Source organism: Babylonia areolata, chromosome 29 (genome assembly GCF_041734735.1).
Source record: "Babylonia areolata isolate BAREFJ2019XMU chromosome 29, ASM4173473v1, whole genome shotgun sequence".
NCBI lineage: Eukaryota > Metazoa > Mollusca > Gastropoda > Neogastropoda > Buccinidae > Babylonia > Babylonia areolata.
In genome coordinates this window covers 13314700-13335013 of record NC_134904.1, presented here as the reverse complement: position 1 = coordinate 13335013, position 20314 = coordinate 13314700, and the positions used below count along the sequence as shown (strand labels likewise).

General features: G+C 42.3%; 1 protein-coding gene across 2 annotated transcripts in view; it reads right to left on the bottom strand.

Moving 5' to 3' along the window:
• LOC143274758 (spliceosome associated factor 3, U4/U6 recycling protein-like) overlaps positions 1-20314 on the bottom strand; it is a 42193-nt gene that overhangs the window by 5111 nt on the left and 16768 nt on the right. For both annotated transcript variants that reach the window (XR_013053304.1, XM_076578676.1), the window contains exons 12-20: positions 20099-20211; positions 17584-17660; positions 16719-16922; positions 12337-12424; positions 10756-10874; positions 8676-8759; positions 6043-6153; positions 4404-4493; positions 2001-2084 (exon numbers count right to left, since the gene is read on the bottom strand). Coding sequence is in view for 1 of the 2 variants with exons in the window: in XM_076578676.1 (XP_076434791.1) it covers positions 2001-2084; positions 4404-4493; positions 6043-6153; positions 8676-8759; positions 10756-10874; positions 12337-12424; positions 16719-16922; positions 17584-17660; positions 20099-20211 (970 nt within the window). In the remaining variant the exon portion in view is untranslated. The remainder of the gene's footprint in view (positions 1-2000; positions 2085-4403; positions 4494-6042; positions 6154-8675; positions 8760-10755; positions 10875-12336; positions 12425-16718; positions 16923-17583; positions 17661-20098; positions 20212-20314) is intronic.

The window sequence follows — 20314 nt, the reverse complement described above, 5'->3', positions numbered from 1 at the left end:
AAAATTCTGTAAAAGAAATCCATTGTGATAGGTACCACCCAATGCCTGACAATCATGTTGGGTTATGCTGCTGTCAGGTATCCCCCCAAGCAGATGTGATGTAGCACATATGGGTTTTGTCTGGATGCAGTGATGCCTCCCTGAGAAACTGGAATTGTTGTGTGGACACTCACATCTGTATAACACTGTGGATACACACACACACAGATGTATATCACATGTAAGCTGTGTAGACACACACATGTATAACACTGATATGTAGACACACATGTATAACACAGATGTGAACACACACATGTATAACACTGATGTGTAGACACACACATGTATAACACAGATGTGAACACACACGTATAACACTGATGTGTAGACACATACATGTATAACCAAGATGTGCAGACACACACATGTATAACACAGATGTGTAAACACACACACATGTATAATACAGATGTGTAGACACACACATGTATAACACAGATGTGTAAACACACACATGTATAACACAGATGTGTAGACACACACACGTATAACACAGATGTGCAGACACACACATGTATAACACAGATGTGTACTCACACACATGTATAACACTGATATGTAGACACACATGTATAACACAGATGTGAACACACACACGTATAATACAGATGTGTAGACACACACATGTATAACACAGATGTGTAAACACACACATGTATAACACAGATGTGTAGACACACATATATAATGCTGATGTGTAGACACACACATGTATAACCAAGATGTGTACACACACACACACACACATGTATAACACAGATGTGTACTCACACACATGTATAACACAGATGTGTACTCACACACATGTATAACACAGATGTGTAGACACACACATGTATAACACAGATGTGTACACACACACACACACACACACTCACACACACATATAACATAGATGTGCAGATACACACATGTATAACACAGATGTGTACTCACACACATGTATAACACAGATTGTAGACACACACATGTATAACACAGATGTGTACTCACACACATGTGTAACAGTGATGTGTAGACACACACACATATAACACAGATGTGCAGACACACACATGTATAACACACATGTGTACTCACACACATGTATAACAACAGATGTGTAGACACACACATGTACAACGCATATGTGTAGACATACACATGTATAACACAGCTGTGTAGACACACACACATGTATAATACTGATGTGTACTCACACACACATGTATGTATAACAGTGTCTCTTACCTCAGTCTCATACTCCACATTTACTCCAGCCCTTTGGGAGCACCACTGCGATATGTATAACACTGATGTGTAGTCACACACATGTATAAAACAGATGTGTAGACACACACATGTATAACACAGATGTGTAGACACACACATGTATAACACAGATGTGTAGACACACACACACACACACATACACACACACACACATATAACACAGATGTGCAGACACACACATGTATAACACAGATGTGTAGACACACACATGTATAACACAGATATGTAAACACACACACACACACATGTATAACACAGATGTGTAAACACACACACATGTATAACACAGATGTGTAGACACACACACACATATAACACAGATGTGTAGACACACACACATATAACACAGATGTGCAGACACACACATGTATAACACACATGTGTACTCACACACATGTATAACACTGATGTGTAGACACACATGTGTAACACAGATGTGTACTCACACACACATGTGTAACAGTGATGTGTAGACACACACATATATAACACAGATGTGTAGACACACACATGTATAACACAGATGTGTAGACACACACACATGTGTAACACAGATGTGTAGACACACACACATATAACACTGATGTGTAGACACACACATGTATAACACAGATGTGCAGACACACACATGTATAAAACAGCTGTACAGACACACACACACATGAATGTATAACAGTGTCTCTTACCTCAGTCTCATACTCCACATAAGCCAGCCCTTTGGGAGCACCACTGCGATATGTCACCAGTCTCACGTCCTTCAACTTCCCATGCTGGGCGGGGACAAAAAAGAATACATATACATACATATCCAATATAAGAAAAATATATATAAAAAAAGAAACCCCAAAAAACCAAACATATAACTCAAGTCCCCTGAGGAAGACCTGAGGCCAAACCAGGGAAAACCAGCGGGGAATTGTTGGGTCCTGTCTTCCTGTATGCCTGGTATCTCCATATAGACACTCAGACAATAGCCGAGTGGTTGAAGTGTTGGACTTTCAATCTGAGGGTCCCGGCTTCGAATCTTGGTGGCGCCTGGTGGGTAAAGGGTGGAGATTTTTCCGATCTCCCTGGTCAACATATGCGCAGACCTGCCAGTGCCTGAACCCCCTTCGTGTGTATACGCACGCAGAAGATCAAATATGCACGTTACAGATCCTGTAATCCATGTCAGCATTCAGTGGGTTATAGAAACAAGAACATACCCAGCATGCACACCCCCGAAAATGGAGTATGGCTGCCTACATGGCGGGGTAAATAAAAAAAAGAAAGAAAAGAAGTTAAATCTTACATGTTTGTCTGAGTGTGTAGTTGTGCGTGCCTGAAATCTGTTAGTGAATGACACAGGGAACGAATGATGAGCACCCAATGGCAGCCGTCAGTCGGCTGTACCCAGGTAGGCAGCCTGTTGTGTAAATGACCCCGTGTTTGTAAAGCATTTACAGCTTGGTCTCCGACTGAGGATAGGTGCTATATAAGTATCCATATAAAAAAAAAACTGAGGAGGGATGTTGTCTCCGCCGACAATTTGTTGGTTTCAGGGTTTAAGGCCAGACACGGTAGTGAAATTTTGACCAAAATCATGATTTTTTGTGATTTTCGTTTTTTCGCACAATTTGCTTCTTCAACATCTAATCTTTATAGTCCGTTTCACCTGGGTACTATATTCACTTAAACAAAGCTTTAAACAGCATCAACATGTGTGATTTCTTGTGAGTACAAGCACATCTCTTTCTTTTCCTGTTTTCTCAGTTTTGTGTTTTGTCCTCGTAATACCATTTTTCAAAATGCTAATGCTCAAAAACTTTAAAAGATAGCATGTTCAAACTTAGTACTTTATTTCTTTATGTATTCATCTTTATCATAGTGCAGTGGTTTGTATAGTACTAGTAAAAGAATGAATATACACTCATTTGAAAAAAAATAATGTCAAGGAATTTATACTCATTTCAACAACAACAACAACAAAAAAATGTATGTATTCAAATTCTAAAATAAAACTGCATTATAATAAAGAACAAATACAAATAAATCAAATAAAACAAACAGAAATAACATATCTATAAAGGTACCGAAGTTATAAGCTTTTAATTTTTTGTGTTTGTCGGCCATTTTGGATTCGTTTCCATGGAAACCGTCACGACAAATTGCACAAAATGACCTTTTTAGACATGTTTAGTCCAATATCTTTGCATACCATGTCACAGAAAGCCATAAACTTCAAGTTTAGTTCATACGTCTTTGTACTACCGTGTCTGGCCTTAATGAGTTCAGAACGACAAACACAGTGCTGTCAGGAACGTGAGCAATGCATCCAAAGAAGATGACCACCAGACCAACATAACTACCTGCTGGGGAAGAGGGGTGGGGGGGTTGCATCCAAAGAAGATGACCACCAGACCAACATAACTACCTGCTGGGGAAGAGGGGTAGGGGGGGGAGGGGGGGGGTCCCTAAACACAGGCTTTTCTCATGACCAGGAAATCAAACCAAATCAAATCAAATCAAAAACCCTTTATTAGTCCACAAGGAAATTAATTTGTGCAATCATGGGCCAGTTGAAAAATACAAAACACACACATAATCTGACCAGGCACACCATAAAAAAAACAAAAACAAAAAAAACCATTGAAAAATCCAGAATAACTATTGATGGACTAAAGCAAATCAAAACACACACACACACACACACACACACACACACACAGAGTTAAGTAATAACACATTACATTGTTTAACTTCAATATGCACAAATAAACACATCCATCAATTAAATCTGTAAAATGCACACATACACACACACACACACACACACACATGCACACACGCACTACCTATGCAAACACAAAAAATATCACGCCAATAAATCAAAATTACAATTTATGTAACAGTCACTAACATGTGCACACACACTCAGAAAACACTTGCCCTTGCACAACCCCCTCCCCACAATCCCACCATCACCCACCAACACTTAGCTACACACATGTGCAAGCTCAACCACACGCTTCTACATACAAAACAACACCCCCCCCCCACCCCCACCCATCCCCCCCCCCGAACCCCCCACCCTGAAACCCCCTCCTCACCTCCTTGAAGATGGTTTCCAAAGCTTCTGCCGTGCAGGTGAAAGGAAGATTCTTGACAAACAGTTTGTTCTTCTCCATCGCTGTGGCGTACTGCAACAATTCAAGGTTATAATTATAATAAGAAAACGAAATCGGTCAGAGACTTCTAACTAACCACTAGTTTTTTTTGTGTGTGTGTTATATATATAATTTTAGACGATACAGGACATTTTCAAATATTACTTCTTCTTTTTTTCTCTCTCTCTTTTACAGAAAAAAGCTCCAACTATAAATCACAAAGAAGAAAAGTCATCACCGACACTTCTGCAGATTTCTGATGAAATTAACAACCAAAAAATGACTGATCTATTGTTTCATAAACAACTATTCTTCTTCTTCTCCTTTGTCAACTGGGAAGCAGCACAGAAAACCGTTCAGATTCCTATGGGTCTGTCAGTTGTGCATCAAAACCTGGGTCTCTTGACCAGTAATTACACCATGCAAACACTCACCGAAATCACACACACAAAAAAACACAAAAAAACCCCAGCAAACAAAGCATTCATTTACATCCGTGCTCACGCAATGCCAACTGCCAAATTCTCCTGGCACACATCACTGACATTTCTCCCCACACTGAGACAGACTGTTTTCATGATGGCTCACTGGAAAGTTTTTTTTCACTTTCAGTTTCTCAAGGAGGCGGCACTGTGTTCAGCCAACACACCCACATAACACACAACACACCCACGTACACACAACACACACCCACATACACACAACACACAGAAACGACACACCCACATACACACAACACACCCACGTACACAACACACAAAATGACACACCCACATACACACAACACACAGACACATACACAACACACAAAACGACACACCCACATACACATAACACACAGAAACGACACACCCACATACATACAACACACCTGACACATACACAACACGCAAAACGACACACCCACATACGCATAACACACCCACATACACACAACACACCCACACAACACACAAACATGCACACAACACACAGAGAAAACAGCTGGACACAGACCTTGAACTGATGGGTCTTCCTTACTCACACACACACACACAACACACCGACATACAAATAACACACCCATACACACACAACACACACACTCACACACAGACAGCAGCTGGAAGCAGACCTTGAACTGATGGGTCCTAGTCCTTTACAGACATACAGACATACACACAACACACACACAGACAGACACACACAACACACCCACTCACACAAAGACAGCCCAATTGGCTCTTTGTTGTGATTCTACTGGTTGACTAGTTAATTTATTTTGTTTATATTCTTCTTCTTTTTTTTATTTTTTAATGCTAATTGAAGAGAGAGGAGCAGGGAAAGTAGTGATGATTTAAGGCATGGGTGGGGTGGGGGAGATAATGGATTTTCGTCTAAAACCACAAATGGGGATACACGGTAAGCAAAAGAACGAACAAACAGACAGCAGCCGGAAGCAGACATTTGAGCTGATGGGTCTTCCTCCTTCACAGACATACAGACATACATACAACACACATACACACCGCCACCTATACGACACTCAGACACACACATAGCACACAATCAACACACACACAGACAGCAGCCGGAAGCAGACCTTGAACTGATGGGTCTTCCTGCCAGAGCTCCGGTCCTCGCAGCGTGACACAAACATGGGCCGCCCGTCTATAGGGTGTCGGTCCAGCTTCAGCGCGGACAGGACAGCTTTCTGATGGGAGCGGAATGGAACGGAATGGTTTATTCACACATAGGCCTCAGCCCCAAAACGAACACTATGAAAGTCAATAAAACCACATAAGCTTCTTCTTCTTCTTCTTCTGCGTTCGTGGGCTGCAACTCCCACGTTCACTCGTATGCACACAAGTGGGCTTTTACATGTATGACCGTTTTGACCCCGCCATATAGGCAGCCATACTCTGCTCTGGGTGCATGCTGGGAATGTTCTTGTTTCCATAACCCACCGAACGCTGACATGGATTACAGGGTCTTTAACGTGCGTATTTGATCTTCTGCTTGCGTATACACACGAAGGGGGTTCAGGCACTAGCAGGTCTGCACATATGTTGACCTGCGAGATTGTAAAAATCTCCACCCTTTACCCACCAGGCGCCGTCACCGTGATTCGAACCCGGGACCCTCAGATTGAAAGTCCAACGCTTTAACCACTCGGCTATTGCGCCCGTCACCACATAAGCAAACAAGCATATTTTTTAAAATTTTTTATACAGATTACAAAACATAATTACATTCATTTCACGAAGTAGCTGTTTCTCTAAAGTTTGAAAGCCTAATACAAAAACAAGGAAAAAAATCACGAACGTCCTTACTATAGCTTGACGACATTAACTCACTCAGTACGGCCAGTCCTCTCTTCTCCTCTACACGGACCCCTCGGATGTCCAGTGGGTGTCTGAATGACCCAACCTTTAGCTTCCGTCGTCAGAATTGTGGTATTCTTTGTCAACATTCACCTCTTCAGTACAAGAGCCTTCCGCTTGCAATATTTTGATGGTGGTAATTGGGGTGAAACGCTGTTAACGATGTCTCTTTCGCCATTCGTATGGAGAGAGTAAACAGACATAATATAAACAGAGAGGGATGCCTAACATCAATGGTTCCCTGCAGACTACCGGCACTGGGGCTGTGGCAGACAAACCTGGGTGTGGCCATGTAGGGGGGAAATGGGGGAATCGGAAAGACCGGCATACAATACAATACAATGCAATACAATACAATACAATACACAAACTTTATTGTCTATACTTTGGTACAGAGATTTTCTTTTTGGCAGCAGCACATGTCCAACATAAGAAGAAAACAGCAAACAAATAAAATGAATAAAATGAATAGAAAATAAAAAGATAAATTAAATGGCACCAAATGGAAATAGCTATATACAAATATACAGATTACTGAAATTTACGTGCCTCTCCATTTCAGTCAGCCAAACCGCACTGCACATCTACCCCCCCCCCCCCCCCCCCACACACACACCACGCACACACACACCACGCGCACACACACGCACGCATACTCTCTCTCTCATCCCCTCTGTCTCTCTCTTCACAAGAAATGCAACTACAAAGATCATGGCGGGAGTAATGCCACTGAAACAGTGCAGATTATGGGGCAGCAAAAAAAAAAAAAAAACAAAAAAAAACACCCAGAGAGAGATATTTGTAGTATTTTGCATTCTGATATGGAGAAGAGAGAAAAAAAAATCACAAACGTTTAACATGAGAGGGGGCATGGCATTACTGACATGACAGATTGCACCGTCATCGACACACATCCACACACCCAGCATGACAGTCTGAAAGGGACGTGAGAATTTTGTTTTTTTTGTTTTTTTTTTTTTTTTTTTGCCGATGTCAACTGCAGACAAGCTATCCCGACAGACTGAATTGTATTTGACAAAGAACGTGGGGTGGCGCCTTGACGTCTCATCGTCTTTCCAGCATTCACCTGAGTGTGTGATATGGCTGAATGCAATGAGAGAGAGAGAGAGAGAGAGAGAGAGAGAGAGAGAGAGAGAGAGAGAGAGAGAGAGAGAGAGAAAGACAGAGACAGAGAATGGGCACAGGGCTTCAAGAACATGTGCTATAGCAAGTCGTCTTAATAAATAAATAAATAAATAAATTGAGAGACAGAGACAGAGAGAGAGAAAGAGAGAGTCACATAAAAAAATGCAAATCATACTTCATATGTCATTTTTCACATTAAGTCATTCGTATTTGGAAAAGGTTTAAATACTGGAAATTTAGATATTTCTTCACTTGTTTTATTGTGGGGTTTTTGTGTATTTCTTGCTCAAAAACGCTTTTAACATGAAAAAGACAGAAAATTCACAGTTAAAGGAAAGCAAATTGCGTAACACTTTAAAAAAATGTATCATTCTTTTATTTATCCATATATCTTGTAGGTTTTTTCTTTTCTAGTTGTCTTGTCACATGCTGCTGTGTGTTAAGTAAAAGAAAAAAAAAAGATGCTGTCTTATCATCCATACAAGTACAGTGGCTTTTTGGTGTGGGGTTTTTTTTTTTTTTTTTTTTTGAGAAACCCATACAGCATTTTAGGCCCATAAATAAAATTCTCTTCCCAATTTCATCATAATCTTGTACAACCCACAGAATAAATAAGACAGAGAATCTGCAAACAGCAGCTCACCACATACATATTCTGAGTTTGATCACAACCTCTGGCATTTCACAATGGAAGACACACACTTACAGCATCAGTGAACTGAACGTAGCCAAAGCCCTTGGACAGCCCCTTGTAGTTTTTGACCAGCCGCACTTCTGTGATCTCACCACACTGAAACATCAACAAATATAGGAACTTTTCTTCCTAAAACTACGTGTATGAAGACATAATTTGATAAAAAAAAACAAAAAAACAAAAAAAAACAAAAACAAAAAAAACAACAAGAACGCCAGAGAATCGACACACAGAAAATATGAAAAAACTTAGCTGTATGAAGAGCACAGGAAGAGGAGTCATAATGGCTGCCGGAAAAACAGGGCGCTGGTCAGGGGGGCAAAGGGGAGGTTACCTACTTCCGGGAGGTTATCGGCGGTAGCTACTTTCGTTTTCTCCGCATAGGCGGATAGTAGTTTGCACAGGACAGGAATGTCAGACCCCTGCCGGAGTCTGCACTAGTTGGGTCACGGTTAAGTATGTGTAATTAAAATTACGTTTAAATAAAATACTTACCGTCACCCACTAGTGCAGACTCCGGCAGGGGGCTGATTCCTGTCCTGTGCAAACTACTACCCGCCTATGCGGAGAAAACAAAAGTAGCTACAGCTACTCCTAAAGTAGGTTACCTCCCCTTTGCATCAGAGACTAGCGCCCTCTTCTTCCGGCAGCCATCTTGACTCCTGCTCCTGTGCTCTGCATATGGCTAAGGTTTTTTTTGTATTTTCTGTCTGTCTATCGATTCTTTGGCGCTCTTGTTTTGTGTCCGATGATGAATCACAACAGGTCACAAAACTACTTGGCCCGGTTGGGCGATCGAGCTCATATTAAGGCGTGATCACAATCGACCAGCGGACACAGTGAATACAATACATATATATATATATATATATATATTTTTTTTTTTTACATCAGTCACTCATTATCACAATGAAACACAAGAACAAAAACTTTTCTGCACAATCTACTTGGGAAGTCTTCCTGACCTAGCCCCGTAAAACTTGCAGAATATCTTCCGCGTGGGTATACACATGAAGGGGGGGTTCAGGCACTTAGCAGGTCTGCGCATATGTTGACCTGCTGGATCGGAAAAATCTCCACCCTTTTCCCACCAGGCGCCGTTACCGAGACCCTCAGATTGAAAGTCCAAAGCTTTATAGCTTTAAGTTTGCTTCGTGTTAAGGATTTTCCCCGAGTCTGTGCCCACAGACTTTGGAAAATTCTTGACACTGAGCGCGCACTGCAGCGATCGATCATTCCGCCTGCACCTGGATCACACCTGTCGTACTGACACTGCTGGTCAACTTGTGGATGTCTGTGCAAACTCTGGGTCAAAAGGACTGCACCAGCTGAGTGGTGGCCTAGTGGTAATGTAGGTGTCCACCTAGAGAGCGAGAGAAGCTGAGAGTGCACAGGTTTGAATCCCATATTCGCCAGTATCCGCCGCACCTCCCCCCCCCCAAAACCCCCCACTAGACCTTGAGTGGTCATGGTCAGGTCATTTGGATGAGACAATAAAAACTGAAGTCCTGTGTATAGCACGCACTTAGCAAAGGCAAAAGAATCCACTGCAACAAAAGGGTTGTCTGTTGTTAAATTTTGTATAACATTTTTTTTTTTTTTTTAAATCTTCTCTGATAGGAAAACAAATACACTTGCAGGTAAAAAGAATGAAAAAGATATATAAAAAAAAAGTTTAAAAAAAAGAAAAAAAAGTGGTGCTGCACTGCAGCGATGCACTCTCCCAGGGGATAGCAGCCTGAATTTCCACACAAAGAAGAAATCTGTTGTGACAAAAGGTAATGCAATACAATATGTGGAGTGACGGCCTAGAGGTAACATGTCCGCCTAGGAAGCGAGAGAATCAGAGCGCGCTGGTTCGAATCACAACTCAGCCACCGATATTCCTGGCAAAATTCTGTAGAAAATCCACTTTGATAGGAAAAACAAATAAAACCGCACGCAAGAAAAAAAAAGGAAAAAAAAAGGGTGGCGCTGCAGTGTAGCGACGCGCTCTCCCTGAGGAGAGCAGCCCAAATTTCACACAGAGAAATCTGTTGTGATAAAAAGAGAAATACAATATAATACAATACATAATGCAAATGTACGGCACCTGCTGAAATGCCTCCCGCAGAGCGTCCTCTGTTGTGGAGTAGTCCAGGTTGGAGACGAAAATGGTGACGTTGTCTTTGGAGGGGTCATGCTGGATCGATTCCCCATGGTCTGTCAGGTCTGAGACACCACAAATCACACCGCATGTCACTGTCAGGTCTGAGACACTGCATGTCACTGTCAGGTCTGAGACACCACAAATCGCACCGCATGTCACTGTCAGGTACCACAAATCACACTGCATGTCACTGTCAGGTCTGAGACTGTGTGTCACTGTCAGGTCTGAGACACTGCATGTCACTGTCAGGTCTGAGACACCGCATGTCACTGTCAGTCCTGAGACACCACAAATCACACTGCATGTCACTGTCAGGTCTGAGACACCACAAATCACACCGCATGTCACTGTCAGGTCTGAGACACCACAAATCACACTGCATGTCACTGTCAGGTCTGAGACACCACAAATCACACCACAAGTCACTGTCAGGTCTGAGACACCACAAATCACACCGCATGTCACTGTCAGGTCTGAGACACCACAAATCACATTGCATGTCACTGTCAGGTCTGAGACACCACAAATCACACTGCATGTCACTGTCAGGTCTGAGACACCACAAATCACCTGCATGTCACTGTCAGTTTGGGGAAATCTGGAAACAATCTACTGTATGTATCTCTCTGCGCAAATCTCCAACACCGTTTAACCATTCACATGGCCACATATGCAATCATAAAAAAAAACACACACACAGAGACACGTAAGTATGCAAGAACTTTAAAACTTAAGGGTCATTTTTAAAAAAAAATTCCTCACAGCATACACCTGTATGTACATTAATACAACACCTATTTGGTTGTGTTCACATACTCAATACATAGATACACAGACATAAGCTCTCACACATACACAATGTATAGACCAGTGTTTTGCTTTGAACACACACACACACACACACACACACACACACACACACACACATATATATAGAGAGAGAGACAGACAGACAGACAGAGAGAGAGAACGAATGAACGAACAAAACTGTTTAAATGAACTTTGGCCATGGACCACAATTCAAAACCAGGGGACTGGGGGTGGGCATGGGAAGGGGTATTATAACACTTGAATAGATGACACAATATCATAATATTCATGGACTTGACATTAATTCTACTAAATTAGGTCTGAGTATATGATTTCTCCTTTTGATCGCATGGAAAATAAATTTTGATACATGGAAATTTCTCTGCTTGTTGTTTGATCGGAGAAGTGAACTAAGAGACATATTTAAACAGTCTTGAAGAAATTTTGTATGTAAATCATTATATACAGAACAAACAAACAACAAATGGTATTCATCTTCTAGTTTACCTTGGCAAAACGGACAATGCTTTAAAACATCATTTTCAGTGTACCTATTAACACTGTTATTTAAAGGAAGCACATTAAATCGGGCCTGAGACAATGCCACTCTGAAACAATATTCATCAGCATTTGCATGTAAAAGAGAGAGAGAGAGAGAGAGAGAGAGAGAGAGAGAGAGAGAGAGAGACTGAGAGACAGAGATAGATATACAACCTTCTTTTGCTTTCTTGGCTGGAGACTCTTCCACGCTGGGAGCCTTGGGCATTTTGAATCCATCTCTGTCAGTGCTCTCTTCTGGCAGCTGTGCACAGAAAGCGATCACATCACGACAACAAAGCACTGACAAAATGTGCAATACCGAGGTTCTTAACTCACTCGGGACGACAAGTTTTCTCCCTTGCTTTTCCCCACAGACGGTCCATTTGTAAGGGTTTGGAAAAAAATTACAAAAAATACAAAATACTGTGTAAGAAAATGAAACTTTCAGAACTGGTTTATTACGTGTTGAGCTATTACATATATAAAAAAAAATCAAATTTCTCATCTTATTTTTACAGTTTTGCCATATGTAGAAAATACTGCCAATTTTTCACCCCAAATCACCATACCCATGCTCGCTTTCTGCAATAAATTTGCTTTCTTCATCATCATCATCCACCTCTTCAATGTCCGACCCTTCAGTCTGTAGCATTTCAAGTACTTCGGCAACCCTAACACGTTGCCGTCACTGCCTTGTTCGCTTCACAACATTCTGAGAAGAGCCCGCTTTGCTAACAGGCTGGCACGTGAGCAGATGACCGGTCAGTGACTTTGTCAGCGTGTGTGCGAGACGGGCCACACATCCCAGGCTGACCAATCATACTGTTCGATTGTGGAGTGATCCAGAATTGCCCACTCTGCTTGGCTAATCACAAAATCACGTGTACAGCGCATGATGGAATTTTACTTTCGGAGAATGCTATTCCATTCCTTCGTCCGAATCCGAATACGTTTTGTGTAGGAATGCGTGAGCATTCCTTCGTCCGGAGAGAGTTAACATTGAGATCAACAATGATGACACTTCGGAAATCAATAATGATGATACTAGTTCAGCTGATGAAAATACTTCCAAAGTACAGTGACAATAATGCTATCGATCTCCACTGCCTGTGGGTGGGGAAAGGTAAGCCACTTGTGCAACCAACATTAATTCATGATAGAACAAGAGAGGCAAGGCCTTCAAGACTCACTTGTGATAAATTAAGTCCCCTTGCATTAATTACAGAGTAATTTCCCTTTTTTACTATCTGCACCAAAACGTTTGCAAAATAAATAAAAATTCCATACTTAGCAAAAGAAGTTCCCATTTGAACAAAAAATGATAATAATGACTGCTCTTGTTGTTGTGTCAGAATATGAGATCAAAGTGCCAAGTTTAGAGAATACAAAAAATATAAATATAACAGTAAAAGGAGGAGTTTGTATTATACTCCGTGTTTGGTGTTAAATATACTTACCATGTCAAACTGATGCAAACTAGGCCTATTGGTTTGCTCTGCTTGGCCAAATTTCGCGCGGCTAACAGTGAAAAGATGGGCCCACCCGCTCTCAGCCAATCAAACGCCTCTAAAAACTATAAGCGCTTAATCATTCCTTGGCCATGAACAAAAATGCCCCATGAGAACCACGGCGGAGACGCGGGGACGGACGGGCGGGCATTCGAGTTTGACATGGTAAGTATATTTAACACCAAACATGGAGTATAATACAAACTCCTCCTTTTGGTGTCATATACTGTACCATGTCAAACTGATGCAGAATTTAAAGCAAATGGAGGAGGGCAACGCCTACTGGTTCATATGGGGAGCCCTTGTAACTGAGACGGCAGTGTTAGCCGCGACAAAGGAAATCCCCTTGGAACCGTCAGCCCTGGTCATATGGAAATTCCTGAGGTAGAAGTTGATGAAGGGATTCTCAGACCGCCAGAAGGCTGCCTCCAAGACATGCTGCGTTGGCACTGAGTGCTGGAAAGCAGCCGAAGTAGCTGTGGCCCGCACTTCGTGTGCTCTGGGATGAAGACAGCTGATATCCCTGTGTGCATGAGAGTAGGCTCTACGAATGACTTGGGAAACCTGGCGGGAAATGGTGCCTGCAGCGATGTCTTTCTTGTAATTCTCATTGAGGGAGATGAGCAGACACCTCTGAGAAGAACGCCTATGGCGAGACCTATCCCAATAATATTTGAGACACCGAACAGGACAGGTGCCTATCCTCATCATCTTGGGCAAGAATATCAGACAAAGGTCTGACTCTCAGAGAGGGGGAAGGAACCTCAGGGTCTTGGTTCTTAGCCAGAAACTCTGGAAGGAAACGAATAGTGATGGAACCATCTCTGTGGAAGGCCAGATCTTGTGGCATTCCACTAAGCCCATGCAGCCCACTTCTATGACTGCCTGTGGCCAGCCACAGAAGGAAAGTGGTCTTGAGGGTGAGGATGTCAAAAGGAATAGTCCCCAATGGTAGGAAGGGCTGTTTTCGAATGAAATCCAGCACCAGGAACAAGTCCCAGAGGGGCACTCTTCTGGGATCTCTAGCTTCCTTCAGAGGGGCACCCCTAGCCACCTCTCTGAGCAGGCAATCCGCTTCCAAGGCGGAACCACCTAGCTGTTTGCAATGTGGTACAGAAGGCAGACCTGTACCCTCGCCCAGAACTAGCAGACAGGATGAACCGAGGAGCAGAGAGCCAGAAAGTTGGCCAGCTGCATGCTCGTAAGGTTCGTAGGGGTAATGCCCTGAGCTGTACACCACCGCAACCATTTCTTCCAGCGAAAGTCATACAAAGTCTCCGTTCCCTGCCTCCTTGCTCTGGTGACTATGGAGAGGAGGTCAGAGGAGGCACACCCCTGGGTCAGCACAGCCGACACAGAGGCCGACCGAGGGGTCGAGGACTTCAATGGTGATGCTGACAGTTCCGACCGCACAGCAGCCATGCGTGCTGGTGGAGCAGTTGAGGATTGGAATGCGGAGTGCCCGAGCGAGGCTGCCTCAGCAGATGAGATTTGGTTTCAAGTTCCAGGGGTGGGAACATGTGTCAGGGACTGAAGGTCCGGAAACCAGGTCTGGACTGGCCATTTCGGCGCAATGAGGATCAGCTGCGGGTGTTCCAATCTGTCTTTCCGTATCACCTTGGACAGAATTGGAAAGGGAGGAAACGCGGAGGCAATCAGACTGCTCCAATCTAGAGAGAGAGCATCCACTGCCCACGCTTCTGGGTCGGCAACCGAAGAGACGGAAGTGGGAAGTCTCTTGTTGAACAAGGTCCACCATCGGCCGAAACCACTGTTCCCACACCCCCTCAAGGCTGTCCTTGTCCAGGGTGCACTCTGTGCGTATGACACTCTTGGACCTGCTAAGAGCATCTGCCAAGAAGTTGGTTTTTCCTGCTCAGTGTCTCGCTGAAAGTGCAATGCCCTTGCTGTGGCACCAACGGAGGAGAGCCTCAGTCCGCATGGAGAGGTCTGCTGGAAAGAACTGAATTTTTCCTATTTTTATGCCTAATTTGGTGTCAACTGACAAAGTATTTGCAGAGAAAATGTCAATGTTAAAGTTTACCACGGACACACACACACACAGAGACAACCGAACCGAACACAAGTGAGTCAAACATCTATACTGATATTTATAATTATCTTTCTATCATCAATATATATATATATATATATATATATATATATATATATATATATATATATATATATATATATATATATATATATTGATACAGAGACAGAGACAGAAAGAGACACACACACACACACAATCAATATACATAAGAAACAGGATAAACCCAACACACAGAGAGAGAGAGAGAGAGAGAGAGAGAGACAGAGAGAGAGAGAGAGAGACAGAGAGAAAAGACACACACACATATCAATCAATATACATAAGGAACAGAATAAACCTACACAAACAACAGCTAAACATTGTGGAGAGGGAGGGGATTGAGTGAGTAAAGGAGACACAGAGAGAGAGTGAGAGGGTGTGTGTGTGTGTATGTATACCATACTTCTCTTTCAGGGAGTATGATTTTGTGTGAAGCCATCATGTATGTGTAATATATATGTTGCATGGTCTTGTATGTGTTTGAACATGCCATTGGGAAGAAGACAGATTAAAAACATGAGGAAAAAAAAAGAAAAAAAAAGGAAAGACAACAGAAAGGAGAAAAATGATGATGGAAGGGGAAAAAAAAAAGAGAGAGACAAAAAGATAAAAAAGACAACAACAAAAAAAGATACAAAAGACAAAAAAAACACCAAAAAACAAAAAAAACCCAAAAAAAACAACAACCCAACTTCCAGGGATGCTGAAACTATCCTGCTCACTTGCAGAACTTTTAGGCATCCACTGATTTCTCCTAAAAAAAACCAAAAAACAAACAAAAACAAAAAAAACCCAGCTAAACCTATGACAGTTAAAAAAAAAAAGAAAAAAAAGAAAGAAAAAGTAATTCATGCCAATCACACAATGACAGCCCCCCCCCCCCCCCCCCCCCCCCCCCCCCCCCAACTCCCAATTTGCACACAGACCCTCCCTCCCTCACCTCCCTCCCTCACCTTCCGCTTGCGACCTTTGTCCTCCATGCTGCGGGCCCCTGTCACCGCTGCCGACCACTTCCCGGCGCCCAGCCCCGTCTGCTGTGCTCCAGCCTGCTCTCCCTTGTCGCCCCCGGCCTTGTCTCCCTTCTTGTGCTCTTTCTGCTGCTGCTGCTTCTTCTTCTGCTTCTGCTGCTCTTTCAGGGCTGCCTCCTTCTCTGCTGCCTGGTTCACACACACACACACACACACACACACACATACATACACTGCCTTGGTGTGGGTGGTGGTGGTGGTGACAAGTACTGCATAATGTGGGTGTTGGTTATAGTGTGTGTGTGTGTGTGTGTTGTGTCTGTGTGTGTGCGTGTGTAGTGGGGTGTGTGTTTGTGTGTGTGTAGTGGGGTGTATGTTTGTGTGTGTGTGTGTGTGTGTGTGTGTGGTGGGATGTGTGTGTGTGTGTGTGTATAGTGTATGTGTGTGTGTGTGTAGTGTATGTGTGTGTAGTGTAGTAAGTAGTCTTCAGTTTCATGACCCAGTGTTTGTAAAGCACTTAGAGCTTGGTCTCCGACCGTGCTACATCCAAATCAATCAATGAATATTGTAATCTGTATTGCATTGTATTGTATTGTATTGTATTGTGTTGTAGGATATGGTATGGTATGGTATGGTACGGTACGGTACGGTATTGAAACAGATATCTGTGAATACGGAAAGCACTATAGTGCATTACCGCCTTTTTCTTTTTTGTGCTTGCATGCGTACCTGTTTTATTATCAAAGTGGAGAGAGTATTCTGGTGATCTGACCCCATGTGCTCGGATTCTCTGGCTTTCTATGTGGGTGGTTTACTGCTTGGCCACCACACCACTCCACAGTTAACGTACCTTTGCTTTCCTCTCGTTCACCCTGGCCAGCTGTGCCTCACATTTGCTGTACGCCACTTCGTAGTCTTCCAACGTGCCTGAACATCCAAACCAAACATCTTGTCATTCATGCAGTGTTGTGACATTTCATACAGTTAGAGCTTTCACAGGCAGTTTTTCATAGTCTTCAAACCCAACACCTTGTCATTCATGCAATGTTGTGACATTTCATACTGTAAGTGCTTTCATAGGCAGCTTTTTCATAGTCTTCAAACCCAACACCTTGTCATTCATGCAATGTTGTGGCATTTCTTACTGTTAGAGCTTTCACAGGCAGCTTTTCACAGTCTTCAAACTCAACATCTTGTCATTCATGCTAGTTGTGGCATTTCATACTGTAAGTGCTTTCACAGGCAGTTTTTCATAGTCTTCAAACTCAACATCTTGTCATTCAGGCAATGTTGTGACATTTCATACTGTCAGTGCTTTCACAGGCAGTTTTTCATAGTCTTCAAACCCAACACCTTGTCATTCATGCAATGTTGTGGCATTTCATACTGTCAGTGCTTTCATAGGCACCTTCTCATTAGTCTTCCATTGTACCTGAACACTCAAACTCAACACCTTGTCATTCATGCAGTGGAGTGGCATTTCATACTGTCAGTGCTTTCATGGTTACCTTCCCAATACAGTGTGAAAGAACGCAACTTTGTCTGCATTTCAAGTTGTTGATTTTGGGTGTTGAGGAAGATACTTTTTAAAACAAACAAGCATCGTGAAATACTACAACTCTGTGTGAATGTAAGTGTTGACTTTAGGTGTTCAGACATGCTGGAAGACTATGAGAAGGAATATACAGACACTGACAGTATGAAATGCCACTGTATTGCACTAATGACAAGATGCTGAGTTTGGGTGTTGTCCGATATCTTCCTAAGGAGGGTAAAGGGTTTATCCATGAATAAGACAGTTGCCTGTGAGGGTGTGAGTGTGTGACTGAATGAGAGAGAGAGAGAGAGAGAGAGAGAGAGAGAGAGAGAGAATATGTGTGTGTGTGTGCACATGTGTGTGGAAGCCCAAACCCATGCCTGTTTGCATGTGCATGTGTATACATGTACATGCCTGTGTATGTGCATGTGTCTACTGAACGAGTTTCAAATCAAGTACCTTGGATCTTTATTCACCACCTAGCAAGACAACGACGTCATTCACTCTTCTTTTCTAGCTTGTGGCTCTAGGCTGGGCAAGAAGGGAGGAAAATATTACCGGTTTGGGGGAATCAGTCAGGTCTTTCTATTCTTAAATGTTCGTTGTCTTGTGAATGGAAATAAAACATTTGTTTATTTTACTGAGGTTCGTGTCCTGTGAATGGAAGTAAAACATTTGTTTATTTTACTGAGGTTCGTGTCTTGTGAATGAAAATAAAACATTTGTTTATTTTACTGAGGTTCGTGTCTTGTGAATGGAAGTAAAACATTTGTTTATTTTACTGAGGTTCGTGTCTTGTGAATGGATATAAAACATTTGTTTATTTTACTGAGGTTCGTGTCTTGTGAATGGAAGTAAAACATTTGTTTATTTTACTGAGGTTCGTGTCTTGTGAATGGAAGTAAAACATTTGTTTATTTTACTGAGGTTCGTGTCTTGTGAATGGAAATAAAACATTTGTTTATTTTACTGAGGTTCGTGTCTTGTGAATGGAAGTAAAACATTTGTTTATTTTACTGAGGTTCGTGTCTTGCGAATGGAAGTAAAACATTTGTTTATTTTACTGAGGTTCGTGTCTTGTAAATGGAAGTAAAACATTTGTTTATTTTACTGAGGTTCGTGTCTTGTGAATGGAAGTAAAACATTTGTTTATTTTACTGAGGTTCGTGTCTTGCGAATGGAAGTAAAACATTTGTTTATTTTACTGAGGTTCGTGTCTTGTAAATGGAAGTAAAACATTTGTTTATTTTACTGAGGTTCGTGTCTTGTGAATGGAAGTAAAACATTTGTTTATTTTACTCTGGAGTGGTCTGCTTCCGTCTGAGCATTTGGCCTGTGGCGAGGGACCCTCTTTTTACATCGTCAGAGGTTTTCCCCTCTTCTTTCGGAGATTCGGAGAGGGTCTCTACCACATTACATATTATAACTGTTCTCATGTACATCATAATATTAATAATAATAATGGTACTTATATAGCGCTGAATCTTGTGCATAGACAAATCTAAGCGCTTTCGCACCAGTCATTCTCACGCACGCATAACTCTAAAACTGGAGAAACTAAAGACAAGGAAGAGGCAGGGAAGGGAGGCTATTTTGGGAAGAGGTGGGTTTTAAGGCCAGACTTGAAAGAGCTGAGTGTGGAGACTTGACGAAGCGAAAGAGGAAGTTCATTCCAAATGCAAGGTCCAGAGACAGAGAAAGAACGGCGGCCAACAGTCGAGAGTTTGAATATGGGTATGCGTAAGTGGAGTAGATCCGAAGCTGATGGTAATGTGCTGTGGATCAACATCTAAAGTGACTTTCAGATCAGACAGACAGACACTGTCACCTTCTTCCCGTTCAAAGTCGATGTAGGCCTGCGTGATGCACTCCAACCAATCGGTGACAGAGTTCAATGCTCGCTGAAGAATTCTCCGGCAGTGTTTCACGTCACCAAAGGTTCTGCAAAAGTCAACAGTTTCACACAGATTTACGTATTTTGGGGGTTTGTTTGTGTGTTGTTTTTTTTCAAATAACTTATGTTAGACAGTAAACAAAACAAAAA